Raw genomic sequence first — 24,473 nt, 5'->3', positions numbered from 1 at the left:
CCATTATACTTGGGATGCTGGGAATCAGTTTTATCTGTCCGCTCTGCAGAAATGCAAGGAAGACTCATTTCCTGTGCCTCTGAACCAAGAAGGGACAGACAGAGCGCTTAGTCATCTCATATATCTGAATCCGACATTTTTCTGTGTGAAATTTTTCTTCTTATGCACTGGTCCACAGCACACAGTATTTGGTGCTATATTTCATTTGGGGTCCCTGGATGCTGTTTGCTGCAAATAGTGCATAGCAGTTTGGGAGGAGGGCCTGAGAGGGCAGAAAAGGATAGGGCGAGACTATTCTATTATTTTGGATTAAGCTTGAAGCAAATGAAGCGCAGAACATTTCAGTACCAATAGATTAGATTACCTATTTGTAGATTAGTACTGGAGTCTCATCTTTWGCTTCACAGCCTGCCTACAGGGGCCACACCACCTTTACATCTCAACTCACAACGCCAGGGGCATCAGCTGCTGCACGGGAAGTACCTGTTGGACAGAGGCGTCCTCTCCACACATCGGATCTGGATGGTGCTGAGCTCCTGCACGCTGCCGGGGCGGCTGCCGCTGATGGCCGTGTTGGGGATGCGGTACGTCTTTTTATGCCGTCGGGAGCAGCAGGTGCTGGTCACGCCTTGTTGGGACGACAGAGACGGGCTGTGGCTYGGGGGTCTGTTGACTGTGGAAACCTCCATACAGCTCTCTTCATAGACCTGCTCATCCACAAACTCGTGGTTCTAGCCCAGAGGAACCCGACAAAGGGACAAAGCACACACAGAAAGATAATTGAACATATTAATCGTGATTGTTTAACGGCTTAAATTGACACAACTGAATAAACGGGGTAAGTTAGACAGCTTATTCTTGATTACGGTGTTTAGCCCATATTAGTCTGGGCTGAATACCAATACAAATGTAAACACTGGAACAAAATTAACAAGAAAATGTTAATCCAAAACATTTTGCAAAATAGCATGTGATTGTAATGTAGTTTGCATTATAAATATCTGTATAACCTTTGAAGTGCCACAAAATAGAGGATTATGTTTATTAATAAAATGCAAGTGGTGCTTATGTAAGCACTCTAAATGTCAGTTGAAAATAAATAAGATTTATTAGATTGAACTATATTATCATAAAATTCGTAAATATTTTTCCGATAAGTTTATAAGGCTTCCTTTTGAATTACATGTTAAAAATCAGGATCTGAAACAACATTTTTGAGGTATACATCTATCTAAAAAAATAAATATTTAAACAAATAGAAATTTTTATTAGAGAAGATGAAATAGGTATTTAAAAGCATCCAAAAAATTCCTAAGTACTGTGGATGGATGTATCAAAAGCAGTTTAGAGGACTGAGCATTTTAGTTAGATGAAGTCCTCTTTATTCATGCAGTCTTCGCTTAATCCCGCAAAGACAGTAGTTTTATAGGGTGGTCACAAAGATGAATCCAAATTCACTCAAACAGCCAGTTTACATGGTTTTGTCAAGTGATTAGGGAGTGTTTCACACCCAGCCACAATGTCCACATTTTCTGTGCACAAAAGCAATTGAAATAGTGATGTTGCTTTGGGTGACCTAGGGAGGGGAGGAGATGCAGGGAGATGGGAGAAATTTTTATTTACTTAAATGTGTAAGGCCAAACTAAGCAAAAGTTGAGATACATTCACATGCAGTTTGAGAAAGTCTCCTTTTTCAAGAAAAGTTCCTCTGTGTACTGATGGAATTAGTCCATATATCCTGAGAATGTTTTAGAGTAATTGTTTAAGGAACATTTTCTGCATTGTTTTACACTCAGTCTCACGTCAAATTTGTCAGCCTGTTGCATTTTTGTGTATTAGAATGAAGTAAACTATTTTTCCCCTGAACAATTTTGCTCTGATTTGAAAGGTGCTGATGTTTTTCAAAATTGTCATATGGTGCCAATATAAAATATGTGAACAAAGTAAAGACAGTAACACCTCTGGCCAAGTGTTTGCGATGAATGGAAATACCTTTATAAGCATAACATTTTTATTTCCATTTCTTCCCTTCGTCTTCACTTACACATAAGTTTGTGTGAATTAAGAGGTGTTGAAGAATGCAAATTTCAAGTAATAAGGAAAAAAACAACTTGCTTCACAATTGACTTTTATAAGGCATATGTCAGTCACTATCAAGATTTTGAACATGATCACACAATAGACATAAAGTTCTGAGAGAAAAATAACCTAATTGCTCTCTTGAGATTACGTTCAGGGGCTTGCAGTATGTTTGCCAAGAACTATGTTATTTTTCTGATTAAAAGTAATTTTGTACTTCTAAAACTTTTATGGAGCAACRATTAAAAGGTTTTATTGACTGAACTTTTAATATAGAGTGGAAACATTTTTAAATCTATAATAGCACAAGTTAATAGAGTTGATTATASTTATTAATTAACTGTTCTTAAATTAGCTAAAAGTAGTTTTTTAAATATAATTTTTTGTGCAATTAGTTTCATTATTAAAGTAATTTTCACAGAATTCCACAACGTTGCCCACTCTGCATTTCTGAGAGTGGATGAGATCTTATCCTATTGACTTTTCAGCAACAGAGAAGAGAAAATATGCCTTTTTTCAGTATCATGAGCGTTATAGCACAAAGGGTGCTTCTACCACAAAGGATGGTGAGAGTCTAAGAAGACACATCACCCTTCCTGTTGTACAATGAACCAGAAACTTGTCAGATTCCAGATGCTGAGGGTCCAAACTGTCATGTTCCCACTAAAACTTCAGGAATGCATCATCTCCAGAATCCAGCTTGGAGCTGCTGCATATGTTTCTGTGTTGATATGTCATATGAACTCAGGGCTAGTAGCAGGACCCAACAGAAGCAAAAAAGAACGTAGGTTCAAGAAAAAAGGTAATACTTGCTCTACCACTATGATTAAAGGAAAGGTGAAACTTTGGGAGCTGAATTCAGCTCCAACCAAATGAATAGAATATTTTTTCATGATTTCTATGACAGTTTGACAAAATCTGTGGTTATTACTCAGGTTTTTAAATATGTTTGTAATATAAAACTGTGGAAAAATTTTAAAGGCAAATTGCTATTATCAGGTTCTGATACAAAACGTCTCAGAAATGTTTCAAAAGGAACCAGCAAGAATCTTGGCAAAAGAGAACACAGTATGCTCTGAATAGCAAGTAAGACATTCTGTCCTACAGCACATTTTATAAAAATTAATACTCCTAAATTAAAAGTGGAGGAGATATAAGCACCATAAGCATATGGGTGACCTGTTGCTGCCTAAGGGTTGTAAAAAATTGGCCCTTTTATTTTTAAAAACTGCTGTCAAAAGGAGAACATTGAATTCCACGCATACATATACGACGTTTCAATTTAGCAACATTTGTTGTGGGAAATATTTTTACTGTTWTTTGTTTGTTTGGAGGTGGTTGGRTTGTTGTTTGTTTGTTTTTTTGAGAAAAAGCAGAAAGACTCAYAGTGACCTCCATCAAATACAGCAGAAGCTGTCTCTCTCTGGTATTAATATGCATTGGATATAACACTTTAAAATAAGATAAAACAGCTTTTCTTCCCAGCATGCTACTTTAATATAAAGGCTTATTAATTAGAAGAGATAACTGAAAACATTCAAAAGTAGCTGGTRTTGCAATTCACAGGGAAACACAGTTCTCTTTGCTTACCGTAGTTTTTTCCAGGCAGTGGAGCAGGTGGTGGTGCTGTGTTTCAAAGGAAGAGCCAGATTTGCCAACAAAGGCCTGTTCTTCTTCATTGGAGGACTGTTGATACACAGAACTCTGTATTATTCTCAGTGTCGAACAAGAGGGCTTTTATCCAAATATTTGATCTGAACTRATCTGGATTGTACACAGTAGCACAACTGCAATGCTTCATATGCAGCATAAGAAAAACTATTTTGCACYTTATTTTCTTTTGCTTGTTTTTTAATCAAACTATTTTCTTCACTTGCATCTCCTTTTAAATGTTTTCATCTTAGGTCTTTTATGCATAATAAGATAGTACAATTTACAAGTACAATCAACACACAAGCTTTGAATGTTGGATCAATGCATGCATAAAATTATTATCAACTTAAGTGACAGTAAAATATTTGTTTTTTCCTGGGAATGTGCCTCATTTGAAGGAAACTAAAAATAGTTGTCCTCCCATGATCATTTCACAGCGCTAAAGAATTTGTGGTATTGCTGCTTACACAAAAAATCATGTCAGTGCTCCCAATCTACTGGGTTTAGAAAGCRTGTAGCAAATATTACTGACACAGAATGAGGAACTAAGTAGAAAGCATCCACTGTTTRTTAATTGCTTTTATTCACTAAAAACCAAAAATCTAAATAGGGGAAGAAGTGAGAAAATAGAAAAGATTACAATTCAGCCTTGGGATATTTGAAATCTGCAYGGTAATTAAGCTATTTGTGTCTTTTTAGCTCAAATATTTGAGTCCTCTCAAGCAGAAGAGGAAAGAAGGGCTCTGACTGCTCATCTTTTGTGCTAGACAGGACGGATGGACAGACAGCCACTTCCTCCTCTTCTGGCTATAGGTTAAAGTATCCGGCTGTCTTACACGTTGAACAGAAAAGCCATAGAGGAATAAAAGCCTTCCTGTATCCCTCAGGGAATAACCTAAATGCCAGAAAATGGCASGGATTAAAAACCACTCTGTCTGAGTCTTTCTCAGCTGGGTASAGCTCTGAGCAGCCAAGGGGCTGTCTCCCAGCAGCGTGGGTCACTGTGGATCCCAGTCCCAGCTGCTGGTGCTGGCTTCCTTGTCAGAGGTAAGCAGGGAATTTCCTTCAGATAGCATTAGATTACCATGCATCTGAGGTAAGCACCGGGATTCTCCTTAAAGCAAAGTAGGCACTTGGAGGGAAGCTTCACACTCTGCAGCACCCTCTGTGCAAGCMGTGCTCTAGAGCTTCCTTGTCCTTTACTGATGATGAAACCTGGTTTTGTCAGCCATGTTAAACCTGTTTAAAGTCGAGATAAATCCAACCTACCTCTGAAAAGTCAAATGCTCTGCATTTTCCTTAATGAGTTCTACAGGATCTAACTCTAGAAATGTGGATTACATTGACTCCAGCATCTCTATCTGAACATTTCCCTCATCTCTTAATACACCACCACCAACTCTCAYAATCTTCCTTTAACAGCAGTAATTGTCCGATTTATCCTTCCTTAATCTGCCTCTGAAGGTAGCATTGCCCAGAGCCCCGAGGTGATAAGCAGGGCCCCAAGCCCTGGTGATAAGCAGAATAAAGTCCTGCTGGGCTGTCATTAAGTGGTTACTCCGGAGGTGGAGGGAACACAAACATTACCTGCTGCAGCTGGTTACTCAGCAAGCCATTGCGTTTGCTCTGCATGTAGGCATTAGCGCTCCCACTCTTGGCTGCACGGATTCGAGCGAGCCTGGCTTTCTGTGTAAACAGACAAAAGGAAAAGTGTCACTGCTACTCATATCCATTATCATGTTTATCTAAAACTGCTAATTGGAATCAGCTGCTTATGAATACCAATCTCACAATGACTGATAGACTGCATTGCATCCATCCTCCAGGTGGAGCAAATCACAAGTGTCTTCCCGTTTAAAATGCATATGATAGACGTTTTTATTTGTTTGCATGTATCAGCTACTAAGAACAATGACTTTGGAGCAGGGATTAGACAGATCAGCACGAAACATTCTTCTTTTCTTCTGCATTGCTGCAACTGCTTCTCCTTGTGTCTTGTGGGGCAGAAACACGGACATCCATTTCAGTTGCTRTTGCAGTGAAAATCTCTTTAAAGGGAAATAAAAGGTTCAGAAAAAACCATAATGTTGCAACTTCTATGAGTGGGTTTCTCAGGGTCTTCTGGGTTTTTGGARTTCCAAAACATGATAGTGCTTTTATGCTGTCTCCCAGCTAAATGCCTGAATACTGGTACCAGACCAGTTTAGAATCATAGAATGGTTTGGGTTGGAAGGGGCCTTAAAGAACATCTGGTTCCAACACCTCACCATGGGCAGGGATGTCACACACTGCATCAGGATGCTCAGGACCCCATCCAGCCTGGCCTTGAACACTTCCAGAGATGGGGCATCCACAACTTCTCTGGCCAGCCTGTTCCTGTGCGTCACCACTGCCTTAATAAAGAATTTCTTCCCAACRTCTGATACAAACCTGCCCTCTTTCTGTTTAAAACTATTGCACCTTGTCCTGTCACTATTTGCCTGTATACGAAGCCACCCTCCCTCCTTTTTCTAAGTCCCTTTTAGGTACTGGAAGGTGCTTTAAGGTCTCCCTGGAGCCTTCTCTTCTCTAGGCTGAATAACCCCAGCTCTCTCAGCCTGTCTTCATAGGAGAGATGCTCCAGCCCTTGGATTATCTCTGTGGCCCTCCTCTGGAGCTGCTCTAACATGTCTTTCCTGTGTTGAGGACTCCAGAGGTGGATGCAGCAATGCAGAGGGGGTCTGATGAGGGCAGAGTAGAGCAGCAGAACCACCTCCCTCACTTCCCRGCCATGCTGCTTTTGATGCAGCCCAGGATGCAGCTGGCTTTCTGGACTGTGAGTGCACAGTGCCAGCTCACATTCAGCTTTTCATCCCTGACAACTCTCAGGTTCTTCTCCACAGGGCTGCTCTTGATGACTTCTCTCAGCCTATACTCATGTAGAATTGCCCTGACCCAGATGCAAGTACCTTGCACTTGAACATTTTGATCTTCATGAAGTTCCCATGGGTCTATTTCTCAAGTTTGTCGAGGTCTCTCGGTGTGGCAGCTCTTCCTTCTGTTGTGTCAACTGCACTTCTCAGCTTTGAGTTTTCTTCACACTTGCTGAGGATCACCTGATCTCACTGTTGGTGTCATTGATGAACACATTGAAGGGCACTGGTCCCGAGACAAAGCCCTGAGAGACACCACTGAGCACTGGCCTCACCTACCTCTTCATGTCTATTGGTATAACCAGGCTTAATACTTATCATCTTTGGTCATGGACTGTTCACAGCCTGATTTTTCAGAGACTGCAGGTGTCAAATTTCTGAGAGAAATTTGTGTTTTCTCAGGTGAGMCTCATTGCTTGTGAAAGTGACTGTCATCCAGAGTAGGACACTCGTGAGTGAGGGACATTTTGCATCCACTCAATTTTGTACAAAACGTAGAACCCAGAATTAGCAGAAAGCATGAAGAATGGACTCTCTCAACTATTAATGTGGAAAACAGGAGGGATGAAATTACTAGGATGGTATCCTGGTGCTGTGTTTTTTTTGTGGCTGGTTATATATATAAGAGGGAATCTGGGTTTATCTTCGTGATTCAATTTCTGATTCTGAAAGCCAAATGCCTAGCAGCATTTGGAACTGAGTGGCTGGTAAAGCACAGGAGAAGATACAGTGAAGGACTTGAAAATCCAACTTTGATATGTTAGTAGGGATTTTCATATCTGATATTTACTCAGTTGATATTTTCAAAAAAATAAAGGGAATACTTTCCTCCCCTTCCTCAAGTTTCCCCCCTTCCCCAAATTAAATGCAATCACTTATGGAGGGAAGCAGCCTGGTCATTGCAGCCACCAGAGCTCTGGCATGATTAATAATTAACTGACTTAGAGGAATGGCTCAACACCACATTTCTTTGCCCTCACAGCCTCAAACKCACGGATCTTCTCAAAAGCAAGCCAAGAAATTCATGACAGCTTACAGCTAAGATAGCTGAAATCTGGTTTATACTATGTCATGTATTTATTATCATTTAATTATTGTGAAAGAAAGTAATGCTCTGCATGTGTGCATTCTTGAGCCAAAAAGCTCACATAAGAKACTATTGACTAATTTTGTGATATATTGCCCATTTTAGAATAACATATAGGTTTATCAACTTCCTCCGTGCACACAGCTTTTCCAGCAATGCAGTTGACATATCTTATTCTAGTGGTGAGGAGAAAAGATCCCTAATAACCTGGCTTGGGGTCCCCAGGAGCAACCCTGTTGAGGGGGGACTGTTACAGCTCCCACCTTCCTGGCTCATTTGGGTTCTTAGGTGGCACATCCAAGGCTATCAGCAGTTAGGGCTCAGTACTCAGGGCTAGCAATTCAAAAGCCCCTCGGGCAGGCAGAAAATATGTTGTTTTCAAGGTGGTGCTCCTGTGATGCAACCCAAGTGTGCTGGGTTGAAGGGTGTGGTTCAAAAAAAAGAGTTTTACTTGCACCACAGAATAGTCACAGGTTGGAACAAGTGCACTTGGTTATGCTCATAAATATATAAAAGATATCTCTTAGCAGTGCCCTTAAGAGGARCTTGAGATGCTTTGGAAATGCCTTTAGAGGATGCAGCTCAGAGTCCCATAAATATGTTATTTCAGCAACAAATGTTTTAGCTGTGGTMGTTTTCAGTCTGCTCTTTATACAGGGAGATTCATTAGATTTAATGAACAGACATTTAACATACATTAGTTCTGCTTTTCCTTTTAGCATGCATATTCATTTTCTCTGCAGTGATTGAAATAATAATTATGGTGCAGCACCATTTAATAAAGAATTATGAAAAACATAACAGTCCATCAGACTATCTTAATATATCAAAGTGCTATGACACATATAATATGAAGGTTGTACTTTCTATGTGAAGATTTAAAATTGCTTTGCAAGTATGAATTTATTGCATCTTAGAAAGCTTTTGTGAGCTAGAAAGCAATTGCTTACATCTTTCTAGCTGAGGCTTATTCAGATGGTCTGAATTTATGTCATTTACCAAAGAGAAGACAGTAAATCTATTACYGAGAGAGGAACCAGATATTGTGGCTTCCATGTTTATACTCCAGCTTACAGAAAATACTGCTGAAACTGGAGGTGTTTACAAATCTGTTAAAGTGATAAGATTTATTTTCAGTTCTTCTGCCTGATTTATATATGAGCCTGTAGTGTGAGCAGTCTAGTGACTTCTCACTTTTCCTATCAATGCATCATTAAAAGCTGATGTCACCCACAGGATTTTAAGGGCTGTGTGCTGGGGATGGAATTCCTSTGAAAGACACCAAAATGAGGTGATGACATCAGGAAAACTGTGATTACAGAAGTACTGCATTTTCTTTTAATCTGCATTTTCTGTCATGTATAACAGAATGGGACTGACAATTGCCCCTTTCAACCAATGCAAAGCCATCCCTAATCCTCCTCTTTTTCAAATATCTATGGAAAAAAAAAAAAAGTAAGGATTAAGTTCTCCTGAAGTAGATGACATCTTTGCTATGAAGTTTTCCTGAGTATGAAACTTTGATTTTGGCAATCTTAACATGGTCTAGGACTAAACAAGTGTAGCTGAAAGTACTGAAGTACTTTAGTACTTCTATATAGTCTCATGAAATTCCTCCATAATCATCTCATCTCTATCTTCCTAAAGCAGTTGATGACCAGTCTAATTCTTGCCTTGTATTTGCACTGAACTTCTCTTTCATAGGTATGCCTTCCTTTTTTATAGCTTCAAATTTTACAGTATGGAGCTGGATCCTTGTCTATGGCTTCATCCACAGAATTCACTGTTATTCAACAACAGTTAGCTCTGTCAGTATAAATATTTATTTTCACAAGGTTTTAAGTAGTGCTAAATGTAGCACTGTGGGGTGTTTACAGCATCCAGCTTTTAACACTCAGATGCCCTCAGCTGTCCAGCTACTTTGAGAGAATAATTTTATCAGGAAAAATTTAGGACAGGGCTTACTGCAGTAAGTACTGGGAATAATTTCTGACAGTACTGGGAATCATTTCTGGCAAGATTTTCTTCAACTTGCTATGCAAGCATGGATAGCCCAGGTAATTTAGTACTTAGGTAGTTCCTGTTGTCTCCAGCTGCTCTCTAGGCTATATAATTGTCTTACTATGAAAACCCCAAAGTTACAAATTACTTACCTCAAAGTTATTATTGTTTAATAATTTTGTACATTAAAATATTAGAATTCCTTCACAGTCTTTCTGTGTGCACAGGTTTTGTTCAGAACAGAGCTGGTTTTTCTCACAGTGGTTGGTGTGGAGCTGTGTTTTGGATTAGTGCTGAAAACAGAGTTTATAATTCAGGGATGTTTTAGTTACTGCTGTGCAGTGCTTGCACAGAGCTGAGGCCTTTTCTGCCCCCTGACTGTCCCACTGAGGAGGCTGGGGGTGGACAAAGTGTTGAGGGGGGACACAGATGGGAGAGATTCCAGCTGACCAGAGGGTTATTGCACACYATATGGCATCATGCTCAGAAATTAAACTGGGTGCTGGTGGGGGCTGGCAGGGGCTGCCCTTGCTATGGGACAGGCTTGGGACTGAGCTATTATTTTCTTCTGTATCACATTTTCCCCTGCATTTGTTTCCCTTCCGCCCTTTCTGGTGGTTTCTTTCCATACYTCATAAAAAATATTAGAATGTTTTTATGCCCACCCACAATTTTTTGCACTTTTACCTTTCTGATTTTCACCCCATCCTTCTGGGGAGGAGAGAGTGAATGAGCAGCAGGGTGGGGTTTAGCTGCCTGCCTGGGTTGAACCAACCCTGTGGCTCCTACAGCAAGGGTGAAAATTGTCTAAAAAATCAGTTACATTTTTGTTTATATAAATTGGTTTTCATTTGGTCTTTCGTAAATTCACCCTGTGTGTTTGTTTTTAAGTGAAAAATCAAGCCCACATTTCATGTTATGATTTTCTAATTTTCAGTAATTGCAAATAATTGACTTCATATTAGCTGACAATAATTTACATGACATCAATATGCAGTAGAGAAGAAAATGCTGTTTACTTTGCACATTAATGGATATGGAATTAAATAAGGTTCATACATTTCTTGAGTTGTGCCCTTTCACAATCTACTGAAATTGTTGTTCAGTAAACATGAGTTCTACATGCCTTTTTYTTTTTTTTTGCTAAACTCAAAAATGATGGGTAAGTTACTGTTATGTTTCTGCAGGCCCCCTGATATTAATAGCCTATCTCATATAAAGAAGTCAAAATGGCTAGCATGGTTCCCTACTGCAAACACCCTTTTCTAGACTGCCAGATGCTGTTAAGCAGTTGTTGCTGCAGTTTATCCTAGAGCTATTTATAATTAGCTGGTAACTGATTATTCATAACTTGACAGATGAATACATCATGCACAATTAATAAATAATAAACCCAAGTCAATCTTCAAGATCTATTTTGCTATGTGAAAGTAGAAGACCAAACTTGCATGAAAGATTCAGGCTGAATTTTATGTCTAAAATCAAGTTTTGGAGCCGATGATAGTTGTTTGGCTGTTCTGTTGAGTCATCATGCAAAGCCACTCTAGGCAGAAGGTGCTTGGGCAACCAATGTTAAGGCTCTTTWGCTCCTCAGGTAATGGACAATGGCAGATGTCCCTGCACTCAGGCACTTGCTGGCTGAGAGGAAACAAGGCTTTTGCCTTCCAAAGACATGTAAGGAAAACAGAAAAGGCATAAAGCAAGGGATACTTCATTCAGGATATGTAGGACTTCATAATCATAATTGCTGCTGCAGTATGCTGGGATGGACCTTCGGCTCCAAGCTGCCATGGAATGGTGAGATACCTATTCCGAGAGGGAAGCTGTGCCTCCCTCTGTCTCTTCCCTGGGCTGGTAGTCATCCCAGTGAATATGACTCTGGGAGGGCCCTGCCAAATCTTAACCCTTGATGCTTCTCCTATACAGAATAGGAAATTATACCCAAATTCCCTTCCCTTCCCTCCCCTTTCCTCTTTTTCATTTCCCTTCCTTTTCTTGCCTTTATACATGACCTGTTACAACACAACTCTCATTAACTTTGCCCAAAGTTAATGGGCAAACAAAATAACAGCCTCTTGAAGCTGCTTCTAGCTGAGAAAAGCTACACAAATAACATTTTTTCAAAACTGTCTCAGTAGTGATAAAGCTGCTTGAGAAGAAGGCACAGTAAGACTCCAGGGCATAATTAGTTATGCCCTGAATTTCAATGTCTAGTTTGGATTATTCATTAATTATTTTCTTGTCAGGACAGACTAAATTCTTGGACCTCACTATCTGTTAGAAAACAATGTTTTGATAAGCATAGATGACTTTTCTATATTTTTTCCTTTCTGTTTTTTTTATATTGATTGCGAGGAGTTCCCTGTACTGCAGCAAAAAGCTGGCCTATCCTATCAACACCGTCTGTATTACAGAGTGGGATTTCATGGCAATTATAACAATGTATTTTCATGACTGGAAGCAGGACCTTCCTTTAAAATGCATTCAAAATGCAATGTTATAGAAATAAATTTCCACCTTCCATCTTCTCCCAAGAATTAATGCAGAGTGTCTTTTTGCCAAAAAGAAACAAATGGTATTGTCTAATCTTRAACAACTGTGCAGAACTCAGTAAATGCAGAAAATGATGGTCATGTGGCTCTTGGATCCTTAAGTAAGTGACAAAATTTTTCTGCTGTAAATTGCCAGTGCTTCTGGAACTAGATTTCAAMTCTTGAGCGAAGAGCTTTCTCTGGAGTTTCCTTCCAGCCCAAGTGTTTTGCAAATTCTGAAGCCTATGTTGATTAGGCTTCTGTATGAGATATTGATAAAGTTGCACAATTCAACTGTCTCAGTCCAGTGGAAGCTGTTGTGGCCARCAGGAGATACCATTGCCTGCAGGGGTTTGTGCTGCTATCCATGAAACAGCTCCTTCTTTTAAACTCATGCTCTTCAGCCTCAGAGAAYAGAAATAGGTTTGGTGCCCAGGGAAACATTTATTTTAGAAAATGATGTAAAGCCTCTATTGTATTGAATGAAGAAGGAATTTCATACTTCAAGAATGTGACCTTTTTGCCTGAATATTCTTTTACAAGGCAGTAGAAACCCCCTGTGAAATGCAAGGCTCTACTTCCTAGCTAAACATGGACTATACAGTGCCCATGAAGTGCTTTTGGTTGGTTTTTCTTTTTTTAGTCCATCAGAGCAATATTCACTTCAATWTCTCAGTCACTTTTGATTGAAAGAGATTAGCTGCCCAATAGGAGATATCAATGAAACACACATCCAGGGCTAAGTTAATCAGACCTCAAAGCCATTTTGTCCAAAGCAAGAAGGGCATAAACACAGTCAGAGGAGATCTCTCATCCTTACTGTTGGCATTGTTCTGGGGAGTGGAGGAAAAAAACACTTGGCAGSATTGCCATTCATCACTTCGTGTTCCTGTTTGGAACATACAATGAGCTCACTGTTTTGCAAGGAGAAAAAGTCAGTTATTAACTCAAGCAGCTTCTATTCAGGAAGAGATTATGGGGAATAGCAGCCAGTCTACCAATCTGACTTTTGTGAGATATTTTTTAGTGTCCATCTCTTTTTCACTGACAAATTGTGCTGATTTTGGCTGGGGTAGAGTTAATTTTCTTTACAGTGGCTGGTGTGGGGCTGTGTTTTTATCCTTCCAGTTCTCTCCCCGATCCTGCTGGTGGGGGAGAGAGTGAGCAGCTGCAGGGGGCTTGGCTGCTGGCTGGGGTCAAACCATGACACAAATATAAAGCAGGCCTAGAAAACTCTGTTCTGTGGCATGCTGTAGGAGACAGTTTCTATCTGAAATGGTTGGGCTGGCAGCTATTATGAAAGCTCCGAGCAGGCACGCTGATTTCTGGGATCAAACAGATCTATTACCCATGGCTGGCACACTGCTCGGGGGCACAGGCAGGAGCACGGTGTCCTGGATGAGACACAATTGTTTCTCTGCTGCCATTCCATAAACAGAAGCAGAAAAGTTCTTGACAAAAACAAGGTAGTGTAGAAGTGACATGTTGTCAGCTGTGAAAGAGAGGATGACACAGCCAGAATTAGGCTGTGGGGGAAATCAGCATGCAGAGGGTGGGTGGAATTAGTAGATAGATAAAGTATGATATTTGGATCCCTGAAGTGGCCTATATTTTAGATCAGGTTTCTTTGAACCTGGTGCTGTTGTCGATATGAAGCAGATGCAGCCTGCAACATCCTGTGTCCSCAGCCACGGTCTGCCTGTGTGCTYCCCCCACAATGATCCTGCTCTCCCTGGATCACTGGACACTCAGGACCTCTGAAGAGAGGCCATGGCTCCACAAAAAGCCCAAGTGGTGACACCTCAGCCTTGGCAATCACKCCACCTGTGTGGCATCTAAAGCCCCCAACTGCCATCCACAGCAGGGTGGAAGGTGAGGCATCTCAGCTCCCRGAACACAGCTTCAGGTGACTGTGGGTGTTCTCTGAGCTGTCTCTGGCACTTTGGAATTTGCAGAAGTGGATTAGAACTGGTGCATTGGCAGTGATGYGGAGATGAAAGGGACTGTCCAGTCTTGGCTGCTGATAAATACTTCCCAGCTCCTGACTTCATCCATACGTGTCATGGAGGGAAACCATGTAGATCTCTTTTTGTAAATCTGGATATTTTAGTGAGAGACTTAGCAAATCAAGGAAACTGGAAAAAAAAAAAAGACTTTTACTTTCATTTTTTACCTGATTGAGCTGTTTATCTGAAGCCTTTGAAGTAGAGCTGAGGAGACAAGTACCCCAACAGTCAGATTCCCCCAGAGACTGAATCTGGGACTTAAACTAAACCTAGATTAGTGAAGCAATCTGTTAGCAGRGACATTAGAAATCATTATTAGGCTTGCTTGTGTGCTTGTTTGTTTGTTTGCTTGTTTGTTTTTCCTCAGAAGTCTGTGGTAGAAAGTCTGCCTGAAAAAGAACACCGAACTTTCCGTGAGTGAGATTGCAGCTATTGCCTGAAAATACTGGATCTAGTCTAACCAGTAGGATGAATTACCAAAATTATAGGTCTGTACATTTTGACAGAAAAGATAAATGAACTGGTTTTAGTTTGTGTTGGTTTTTTTTCCCTCACAAAAATAACACAGTACTTGCATCTAGGATGTGGACTAGGCATGTAGCACATACGTACAATGGSTCTCTTGCTATGAAACACTCACTGCAAGGATGCACAGTTTATATAAAAGTCAGATTTTATCTATTGTTTAACAACATAAGGGTGTGGGGGGGGGGGAAATAAGAAGCTCACCTTCTGTGCCCTGCGCTTGTCTGCTCGTTGGTTCTGGTGGTATATACGGCTGAAGTTGGAGACAATTACAGGAACTGGCAGAGCAATGACCAAGACCCCACTCAGGGAGCATATGGAACCAAAAATCTTGCCAGCTATTGTCTTTGGCACCATGTCACCATACCTGGGTTAAAGAAAACAAAAGGCTTAGTAAAGACAAAATCTCTTCTAATTATTTAATTTCACAATTAATTAATTGCACAATAGATTTTAATTCTCTTGTAAATAATACTTGCTGCATATAGATAATGTTTTATTCACAAATACTTACATACACAGCATGCCCATTGTTGTGCATAAATAATTTGAATTTGAAACTAATTTTAAGTCYGCTGTCTGTCAAACCATGGGCAGGTAAATCACATGTTTTACCTGCTGTACTCTTCCCAAGCTGTCTCTAATTGAAATGGAGAGAGAATGACCTTGCTAGGAAAAAAAAAATAGTGTTGAAGTTCAGTCCTTAYGCTGTTTACTTGCAGAAAGAATTCATCAATTTCATTGGCAAGATCTGAGAGAGACCACTTGGCAAATTAGATGCTAAACTGAATAATCTGTTGTCTCAAACTGCTATAGTACTTTCATTTAGCAGGGTGACACATTTTTGCAACAGGTTTCCCAGGAAATCATAGWCTTTCTATCATTGTATTTTTTCAAATTGGCTGGACAGAAGTATGGGTGACCTAACTTCTTGTTGCTGACATGAAAAACTGGAGTAGCTGAGCTCCAGAGATTCCTTCTACCGTCTAGGTGAAAGCAAACATGAGAAACTCAAGCCACAATCAAGCAATCAAACAAATTTTAACTGCAAACCTGAGAATGCTCAGAATTACTAAGGTTACCACCTTTATTTATGATATTGAATATTGTTTTATCCAGCAAGTGAGAACAAAGTRCTACTGATGTATGTAAAGGCACTCCAGTGGCAACTTATTAAGAAATATCAGCTCTTTGCATTTTGCCATATTCTATAGGAGACAAGTATGTAATTACATACTACAGAATTTAATAAAAAGATGAATTACTTTCAAGTACCATTTTGTTTTCAGCTTTATTGGATTTTAAATTATTATTAAACATCGATTTTAGCTTGAGTTTAGTATGCTTGTGAACAGAGAGATAGCACATTYCTTATTACAAAGAATTTATATACCCTTATACAAGAAAAGTTAAGAAATAAAACTGCAGGGGAGACAGTGTTTAGAAAATTGTATCTCGAAAACAAAACCTGTCTGTTCAGCAGGAGCTGTAAAAATTATAGAGAAGAAGGGGGAAGTCTTCAAGTCACAGTTCAAATTGTGCACCTAGTCATGAGGAGTGGATAAAAGGGTGAGGATATGGGATGATGGAGAAACTATATGAGATTAGAGGACACCTCCTAGCATCGAGAGCTCAACTCAGGTCCAAAGGAGGTTATGTATCACCTTGTAAATGAAGATGAATGGTTTGCATTTTGTAAGATATAAGGAAAGTGTTGAAAATAAATATTCAAATAAGTTGTCATCCAAGACAATAGATAACCAAGTCTGAAAACCAACAGATAACCAACCTTATAGATAACCAAGTCTSAGACTACTGACATAGATTATGTTGTGCTAAATAAATATTTGGTTGCTTTATCAAACATATGCAAGTTGTAAAATAATCACACAAATAATGTAATTAATATTTCCACCAGTACCCACCTGCCCCCTCCTCCCACTTAGATGTGAATGCTATTAGTTTCTCATTTTGTGCAGGATTGCATGAAAAATACATAATTTGRTAGAATCCATCTTTTAAATGAATAGTATAACTGGTCTTAATTAAAGATATTAAAAACTGGAAAAATACTAGAAAGAGAGTCATGCTTTCCTTCACATCAAYATTTGCACCCCACAACATAGGCATTTTTGGTGCTTATCTCTTCCTAAAGCCAGAGCTGACTATCAAGTGTCAGGAGTGATGTATGCCCTGCTGTTCTTTCCTTTGGGCAAGGAAGTGGATAAATGACCTTTCAAGGTCTTTTTGACAAATGGGATCCCCAACACCTCACTAACCCCATTTTTTTTCCAGGCAGAACAATAGAAAAACAGTGGGCATAGGGCCAGGGTGGTGAGCTTTGTGGAGAAGTCCTAGGATCAAATCACTGATAGACATTTCTGCTTTAYAGTATTTATTAGTTTTACTTCATTCTTACTGATACAATCCATGTATTTTCATCTATTGGGTCAAACTGTGTCAACAGAAACCTGACAAAACMAGATTTTGAAATGCAAAATTTACACATGCCCAGTACTAGATCTCTTAAATTAGATCACTTCAATGAGATTCCTAAACCTATATTTAGATGCTTATCACTTGAAATGCTAAACTGCTGAACCTCCATAAGCTTACATTGTCACCAATGGCAGCTGTGGACAGAAGGTATTGCTGGCTCTAATTAATTTTGCTTGAAATTGCTCAGGGATATAGTTCATTCTGTTCATAATGTGACACTATAATTATATGAATTAAGAGCAGACTGAAGCTTTAGGAGCTGTGACAGGAACCACTAGCTCATCTATCTCTTGCTTTTCAATATTTATATGTGGACCTAACTAGTGACATAAGCAGATGCCTTTCCATAACATTTTAGTGTTACAGAGTGAAATAAAAAAAATGAGGATTGCTTGACACAAGAAGGTATTTTACAATGTTTTTCTTACCTGYTGGAAAAATGTCATGCAGATAGATATACTGCTTACTTTAAAATAACTTTCAGTTACTTTTTCAGCTTGCATCAGTTGTAATACGTTAACATTTTCCAAGGGAAATGTTGCTTGTCTGTTATTTAGTGCTAGTAATACCTTTCACATCATTAATAATTCTTATATAATTAGTTTTTCTCCTGTTGCTAACCACTTTGTTGGAGATGTTTAAATAAAATTGTGGTCAGAAAAAATTACTTCAAAGAAATTACCCTTCCTAATTCTYACTGGGTGAGAAACGTATTTGGTTACTTTTGTGACAAAACAGAGGTTTTGCTACATTTACCCTGGTTAGCCTTGCTCTCCTCTGGKACAGTGACATAGATTTTAGTCTAGTGTGGTAATGATCAGAATTGTTAATGAAGTTCCTCCTCCTGGGTCAAGCATGACTGTTAGTTATRCCTCATATATCACAGAACACCACCACCAATGGAAATGGATGACATAAAATGAAGAGAAAATTCCCTCTATTGCACCAGCTGCAATTGCTTTATTCTTTGGAAATTCTAAACTAAAAGAAGAGTRTAACTCATATGGCAGAGAAGCTCTCAGGTGATAGTATTTCAAAGTGGAAAATTTATGCTTGATCTCTAAAACAAATTCTAAATTCTGCAGAAAATCTGATTTCTTCAGCTATAGAGACACAACAAATGTAGGATCTTATTAAGTATTTTTTACAGATTCTATTTTCAAAAGGGAATTATTTAAAGGTTATCTGCTTATCTTACTTTTCTTCAGGCTGGAACTGCAGACATATTCTCCTTTATTTAAGTTTTTCCCTAGTTGCAGTTTCTCATATATCGTCTGTTCTGCATGTGTCTATTATTGTAGCCAAAGCTCAAGCCAGTCTTTGAGCATTTATTATTTGTGCTGACAATCTAATTTTGCAATGTCAGAAATGTCATCCCAATATTTTATGTTCTGAATGAATGAAGAAAAAGAGGCATCATACTGATCCCTGGTATCAATCAGGTGCATTCTACTTCAGTAGCCAAAAAGGGAAGGAAAAAGGCTATGACAAACTAGGTGTGTCAATCAAGTTTTATCCAAGTCAGAAACAACAGGAACAAACTAATGCCTAGGTTTCTCTAGAAGTAGCCCAGACAGGCCAGACATGTGCTATTGGTCGCTCTCCATGGATATCTGTTCACTGTCACTGCAGGGATGGATGGATGGATGGATGGATGGATGGATGGATGGATGGATGGATGGATGGATGGATGGATGGATGGATGGATGGATGGATGGATGGATGGATGGATGGATGGATGGATGGATGGANGATGGATGGATGGATGGATGGATGGATGGATGGATGGATGGATGGATGGATGGATGGATGGATGGATGGATGGATGGATGGATGGATGGATGGATTTAAAAGCATTTGTATTCATCAGGTGACAGACCACTTTTACATATTTGACTCCTTACTGCAAAACAAGACAGCAAGCCCGTGGATTCCTTCATTCTGCAAATACTGAAATTTCAGAGTAYTGATATGAGTAACATGGGTGTATGTGATGCAGCACTTTGCCTGATAGACTGGGGGGCGGGGAATGAAATGCAGCTTGAATCACAAAGAGAAGACTGAGCCCTTGCAGGAGCACAAGAATATTTGGGTTACAAATGCTCAGCCTGTAATCCCAGCATTGYCATGTCAGGTTTTACCCATGGACTTGCCAATGCAATACTGCTTTCCTAACGATGAGTGGAATACATCTGGTGTYGCATACCCATAATTCAAGAAATTACAGACAATAAAGGCTCTATTTGTGGCATCACCAGCTATTCATCCTATTCCTGAATCTAATGAAACTCAGTTTTTGATGGCTGTAAGATAAAAAATTTCTTAAGTCAAGGGTCCAGATTGTATCTGAAATGAATAATACTTTTTGGCCATTTTTCCTTGATGTGAGAAAGAATGTATTTTCTTTAATAATCTTAAAAAATAGAGGGAGTATACTGCTTATTTAACTCCTGTTTGTTTGTTTGAACACGGGAGTAACTTTTTTCCCAAGTGAAAAATAAGTGTATCGTGGATGTCAAAGTAAGTAATGACAGAAATTGTAATGTAACATATTTGTGTGTGTTTTACATCTGAAATGAATATTTGGAATAGCTCACTTTGGATCAAAACACCCCCACGCGACAACTATACCAAAACTGTAAAATTGAAGGACATATATAGGAAGAACAAATCCAGCATCTGCATTTTTGCAAAGCCTAAATACTCAAGGCTGAGACTGAAGGACACAGCAAAAGTTAAAAAAAAACCCTCGCTACAATGGGGTTTTCTGACACTAGAGGGCGTAAACGCCATTAAAACCAAATGCAAATGCAGAAACATTTTAAAATGCGTGTTACAGATACATGTGCCCTCTCCCACCTCATTAKAATTAATTTACATTCTTTAAAGAATTATTACATTGATTGAGGTCTGTTGTCTGATCCCATATTATTTTCTGGGAAGGAAAGCTAGTAACACGTTTTGTTTTCAAACATGTAAAACATGTCAGAAAATAATGGAGTTGTAAAATAAATGAAAAGACATTAAAAAATAACTCGGTGTTACTTATTTTAAAAGCAAAGGAATTTATGACCAAAGAACAATGGAAATAGTACAAGATCCATGGAAACTAAACAATCTTTGTAGAAGCCAGCACAGCTCATATTTTTTCATGTGTGGGAGACAAATCACATTTCCCAGTAGATTTAGCAGGTCATCCAGGCAGAGATCAAGATTTTTGCACTGGAGCTGATTAAAAGAACAGTACTCTGCCTTTCCAAGGCAAGGGCTATCCTCCCGCCCTCCAGCTGCTCCCTTGCTCTGGGCAGCCTTGGTGCTTTACCCGCCTGGGTGGGATGATGATGCATCTGTTTTCTTGTCTCCTGTCTCAGTTAATGGCTCTTTCCTCTTCTCCAGGAGAAGCCCCAGAGGCTACTCTGGTGAGAGTCTCAGAGAAGATTATACAGCTGCTCATTGGCCCATGAGTTTAGGCAGCCAGCCACCCACTTAGGTACATGCTTACATCCCAGTATAGGAGAGCAGGCAGGAAAAGCAATTCCCATCCTCTCTGACRCTAACAATAATTATGAGGAATCTACAGCCTCTTACTGTCTTRATTTTGGCCAGGTCTGGAAATAACCTAAAGATCTTGGAAAAGCAATTTCGAATAATGCAAAATATTGCTGGTTGTGTGAGGTGTGGAACAACATTACACAGATTAGTTCAAATTTTATGCCAGCCTAGAGAGATTCTGCATGGAATTGCAAATAATCTTCCTGGATGCTTTTACTGCTGTGCGGGGCCCTCTGCTGCATTAGCCCTCTCTTCTGCCTGGTTGTGATGGACATGGTCCCCTCTGGGTCCACAAATGTTCCTTCAAGCGCTGGCCAGAATGATCATTCATGAATGATGAAAACCACATCTGCTTCTCAAAAGTGGTACTCCTCCCTGGGTTTAGCAGCCTACAGTGCAAGAGAATTAAACTAGTGCTCCTGCAGCTGGCTGGGTTAGCAGTTCCTGAAATAAAAAAATTTTAATAAAAGTCAGAGGATTTGAGGGAGAGGCAGGTTGCCTTCTGTTCTGTTTTGTTTTGTTGTACGTGCACCAGGGTTTTCACTTAAACAGATTTGCACAGGTGGACTTCAGTACTTRGAGGTCAAAACACTGGAACTTTTGCATGGAGAAGTTGGAAAGCTTGCCCAAGGGAACACTCCCAGCTTCTTGCAATCCAAACCAAGTTTCAGATAACCATATTCCTTCTGTTTTCATTTACCACAAAATATTAAATTCAAAGAGGTAAAAGGTATCTTTTGTTGTCATCTGTCCCTCACTGAATAGGAAAACTTAGAATCCTACCTGTTTCTGAGCAAAACATCACAGAAGTATGATGTCTGGGGGTGTTTTTGAGCTACCAGAGGTACAACTCAGCTGATTCCTAAAAGCTGCATTACAGTCACAGATATGCTACTGAGATGTCAGCTTGGTTTATTTTGTTTTTTGGTTTTTTTTTTCAGACTTCAAAAGCAAAAAAAAAAAAGCATGTTTGTTTTCAGGAAAAAGAATGTTTCTGAATGGATCCAACACTTTTTAAGGATAAGAAAAGCAACATAGCAGAAAAACTGTTCTTGGTATAAGACTTGCACGCTGCCTTTCCAAATGCTCCCCAAATCAKGGTGGTTCTCACAATACAGTGACCATCACCCACTCTCACAGGTGAAAATGTGCCTTCTCTAGGGTTTGCAGGCAAAGGGAGCTTTGCACAACCCTTCACACAGAACCAGGACTCTGCGGCAAGTGCAGGTGCTCTCACTCTGCATGGTCCTGCCACTGCCCAAGCCATCTTCTTCCTGAAGGTGACACTGACATGTGACAATCACTGCAGAAGGTCTCTGCAGAGGAAGCTTGTGCTTCCAAAYCCCATTTTTGTTTAAAGTGATATAGATGTCATGTCCCATTATGGAGTAACTCAGAATTGGGTCTTCCAGCACTGTTTTTTTGTGATGGAGATGCTGTCCTGGTGAGAGATTTGCCATGTTATTTGGTGGGATTTTATGATTAGTTTAGTGGATGGAAGACTCTGTATCAGTAATAAAATCAATCAGCTCGTCTGCCACACTCTCTGCAAAGGATGAGGACTGGTTAAGCCCTGCCTTTGTGCTCTCACAGGCATGTGGATAAACCAGTCTCTGTGAACTCCCTTCAGAACCAGCTCTGGGATGATGCAAATACGGAGCAAATATCAGCTAACCACTTTAACTTTGAGATCACTTAAAAAAAGACCATCAGTTAAAATACTGAAACTAACCATTCTGAGAACAAAGAAGTTCTATGCATAAAACAATAATACAGATATATCAAATTATATTTGACAATTGCTAAATGGTGTCCTCGTCTAAGGAGAGTGCTGTAGATTGTTATAAAGCTGTTCCCTAGAGCCTGCAAGCTGCTTGGTAACTAAATGCTGGCAAGTTGACACTAATTAGCCATTTATTTCAACATTACATCCAACAACAGATAATATAAATTGCTACTGGTAATAATTTTGAGTGGAATTTCTAAATAGGCATTTCAACTGTGTTGCCTTAAGGATTCAGCCTGTACAGTTACAATTTGAAAAGTATCTAAGTTGCTGTTTGGGAGCTAATTCTGTTTTTAAAACACTACTGTATGTGAATGCAAAATTAGCCAGAGTTAGGTTTGAAAGAATGAGTCAGACGTAAGTCAAAATGACTTAATTTCTTAAAATCATCTTTACCCCTAATAATACAATATATGACTAACATTGAATCAATTTATTACTTTGTTGCATTACTTTAGAATTTTAAGTCTTTAAGATACCATGGTAATGAGAGGAGAATAAATGCATGGCTAGATGATATTTCATAAGATGGTACAAATGATTACAGGAAGAATATATTTTCCACTGTCACTCAAATACTTTGTATTTTTCTGAAGCCTGATGCAGACATACCATTTTTAAAATTCTATTATATGGGAAGCCAAAAGTAACTGAGAGGAAAAAAAAAAAAGACAATTTTATCCTTGCCCCTGTAATTCTGGCTTACTTCACAAAGAGAAAATGTTCCAAGGTCTTTGCTCCTAAAAATCAATGACTTGTATTTCTTAGTTAGGACCTAATTTTCTAACAGTTCTTTAGTCAGAGCATGCACCCACACACAAACACACATACAGGATGAACTGATCCGCTCCTTCATAGTTTATAAATGAAAAAAAAAAAAAAAATGCCAGTAATAGTTAGGACTGAAACTTTGCCTAGTCTAATATTCAGTCTTCAAAATTTAACCTGACGCAAACAAATGTATAGAGAAAAGTAATTGGCTAAATACACATGCTAATATCACTGAATSTTCTTCCATCCTCCAACCACATAAAAATAACTGAAGTACTAGAACTATAATTTTTTTTTTGGTAGTTAGTGATACTTAGTGGGTTGCACTTCCATGGGCTTTATTTTGACCCTTTAAATCCATGCACATTTGTAGCATTAACAACAGTTTGTCAGTTCCTTGCYCAACGTCTATCTGGCTGTTCTAGCTGCAGCTCCTTGTTCCATGTGATGCCCTCAGTCAGGTTCTTGCACACAAAAAAGCATCTGGTAATGCTCTCTAGCCACCCTCCTCCTGCCTCTTATGTTTTCATACCTATTTACCTTATCTCTTTCCTAGGCTGACAAGTCCTGACATGTTCATACAGAATCTTCTCCCTATATTCAATCATTCTTTTTGCCCTTTTATGAACCACCTCTAATTTTTTTACACCATTTGGCGGAAAACAAGACCAGAACTGCACACAGTTTTCTAAGAAGAGGTACAGACCAGTTCAGCTTATATTTCTGGTCCTAACTTGGGCAGTGAGCTATTACTATTCACAATATTAATGTGTGATTTCTCACCCTTGTTATATCTCTGTCCAAATCTTTATTGGTGGAAGCTGATAAAATTTGCCTTGCTTCCCAGATATTTATCACTGATGGTGGAAAAAGAGTTTTTGGCATAGCACGGTGTTGTGATGACTGTAATGACATAATTCATACAAAATAATCAATGAAATGRCATAGCTCAGCCAGCACTTGAGCTAACCAGAGAAAGAAAATTCACTCCTAGATTTGTACCAACATTTAGGTTAAAAGGAATGAGCCTTTGTTTGTCCTGTGGATATGAATTTTTACTTTTCTTTCTTT

General features: G+C 39.2%; 1 protein-coding gene across 1 annotated transcript in view; it reads right to left on the bottom strand.

Moving 5' to 3' along the window:
* Positions 1–5,286: 5,286 nt before the first annotated feature.
* KCND2 (potassium voltage-gated channel subfamily D member 2) overlaps positions 5,287–24,473 on the bottom strand; it is a 235,596-nt gene continuing 216,409 nt past the window's right edge. The window contains exons 2-3 of the mRNA XM_057378208.1: positions 14,999–15,161; positions 5,287–5,418 (exon numbers count right to left, since the gene is read on the bottom strand). Of these exons, the coding sequence (XP_057234191.1) occupies positions 5,287–5,418; positions 14,999–15,161 (295 nt within the window). The remainder of the gene's footprint in view (positions 5,419–14,998; positions 15,162–24,473) is intronic.

The sequence above is a fragment of the Malurus melanocephalus genome, unplaced genomic scaffold (assembly GCF_030028575.1).
Source record: "Malurus melanocephalus ecotype Western Australia unplaced genomic scaffold, MMel_1.1 scaffold_11, whole genome shotgun sequence".
Lineage (NCBI taxonomy): Eukaryota > Metazoa > Chordata > Aves > Passeriformes > Maluridae > Malurus > Malurus melanocephalus.
This window is presented reverse-complemented; position numbering and strand designations above follow the sequence as displayed.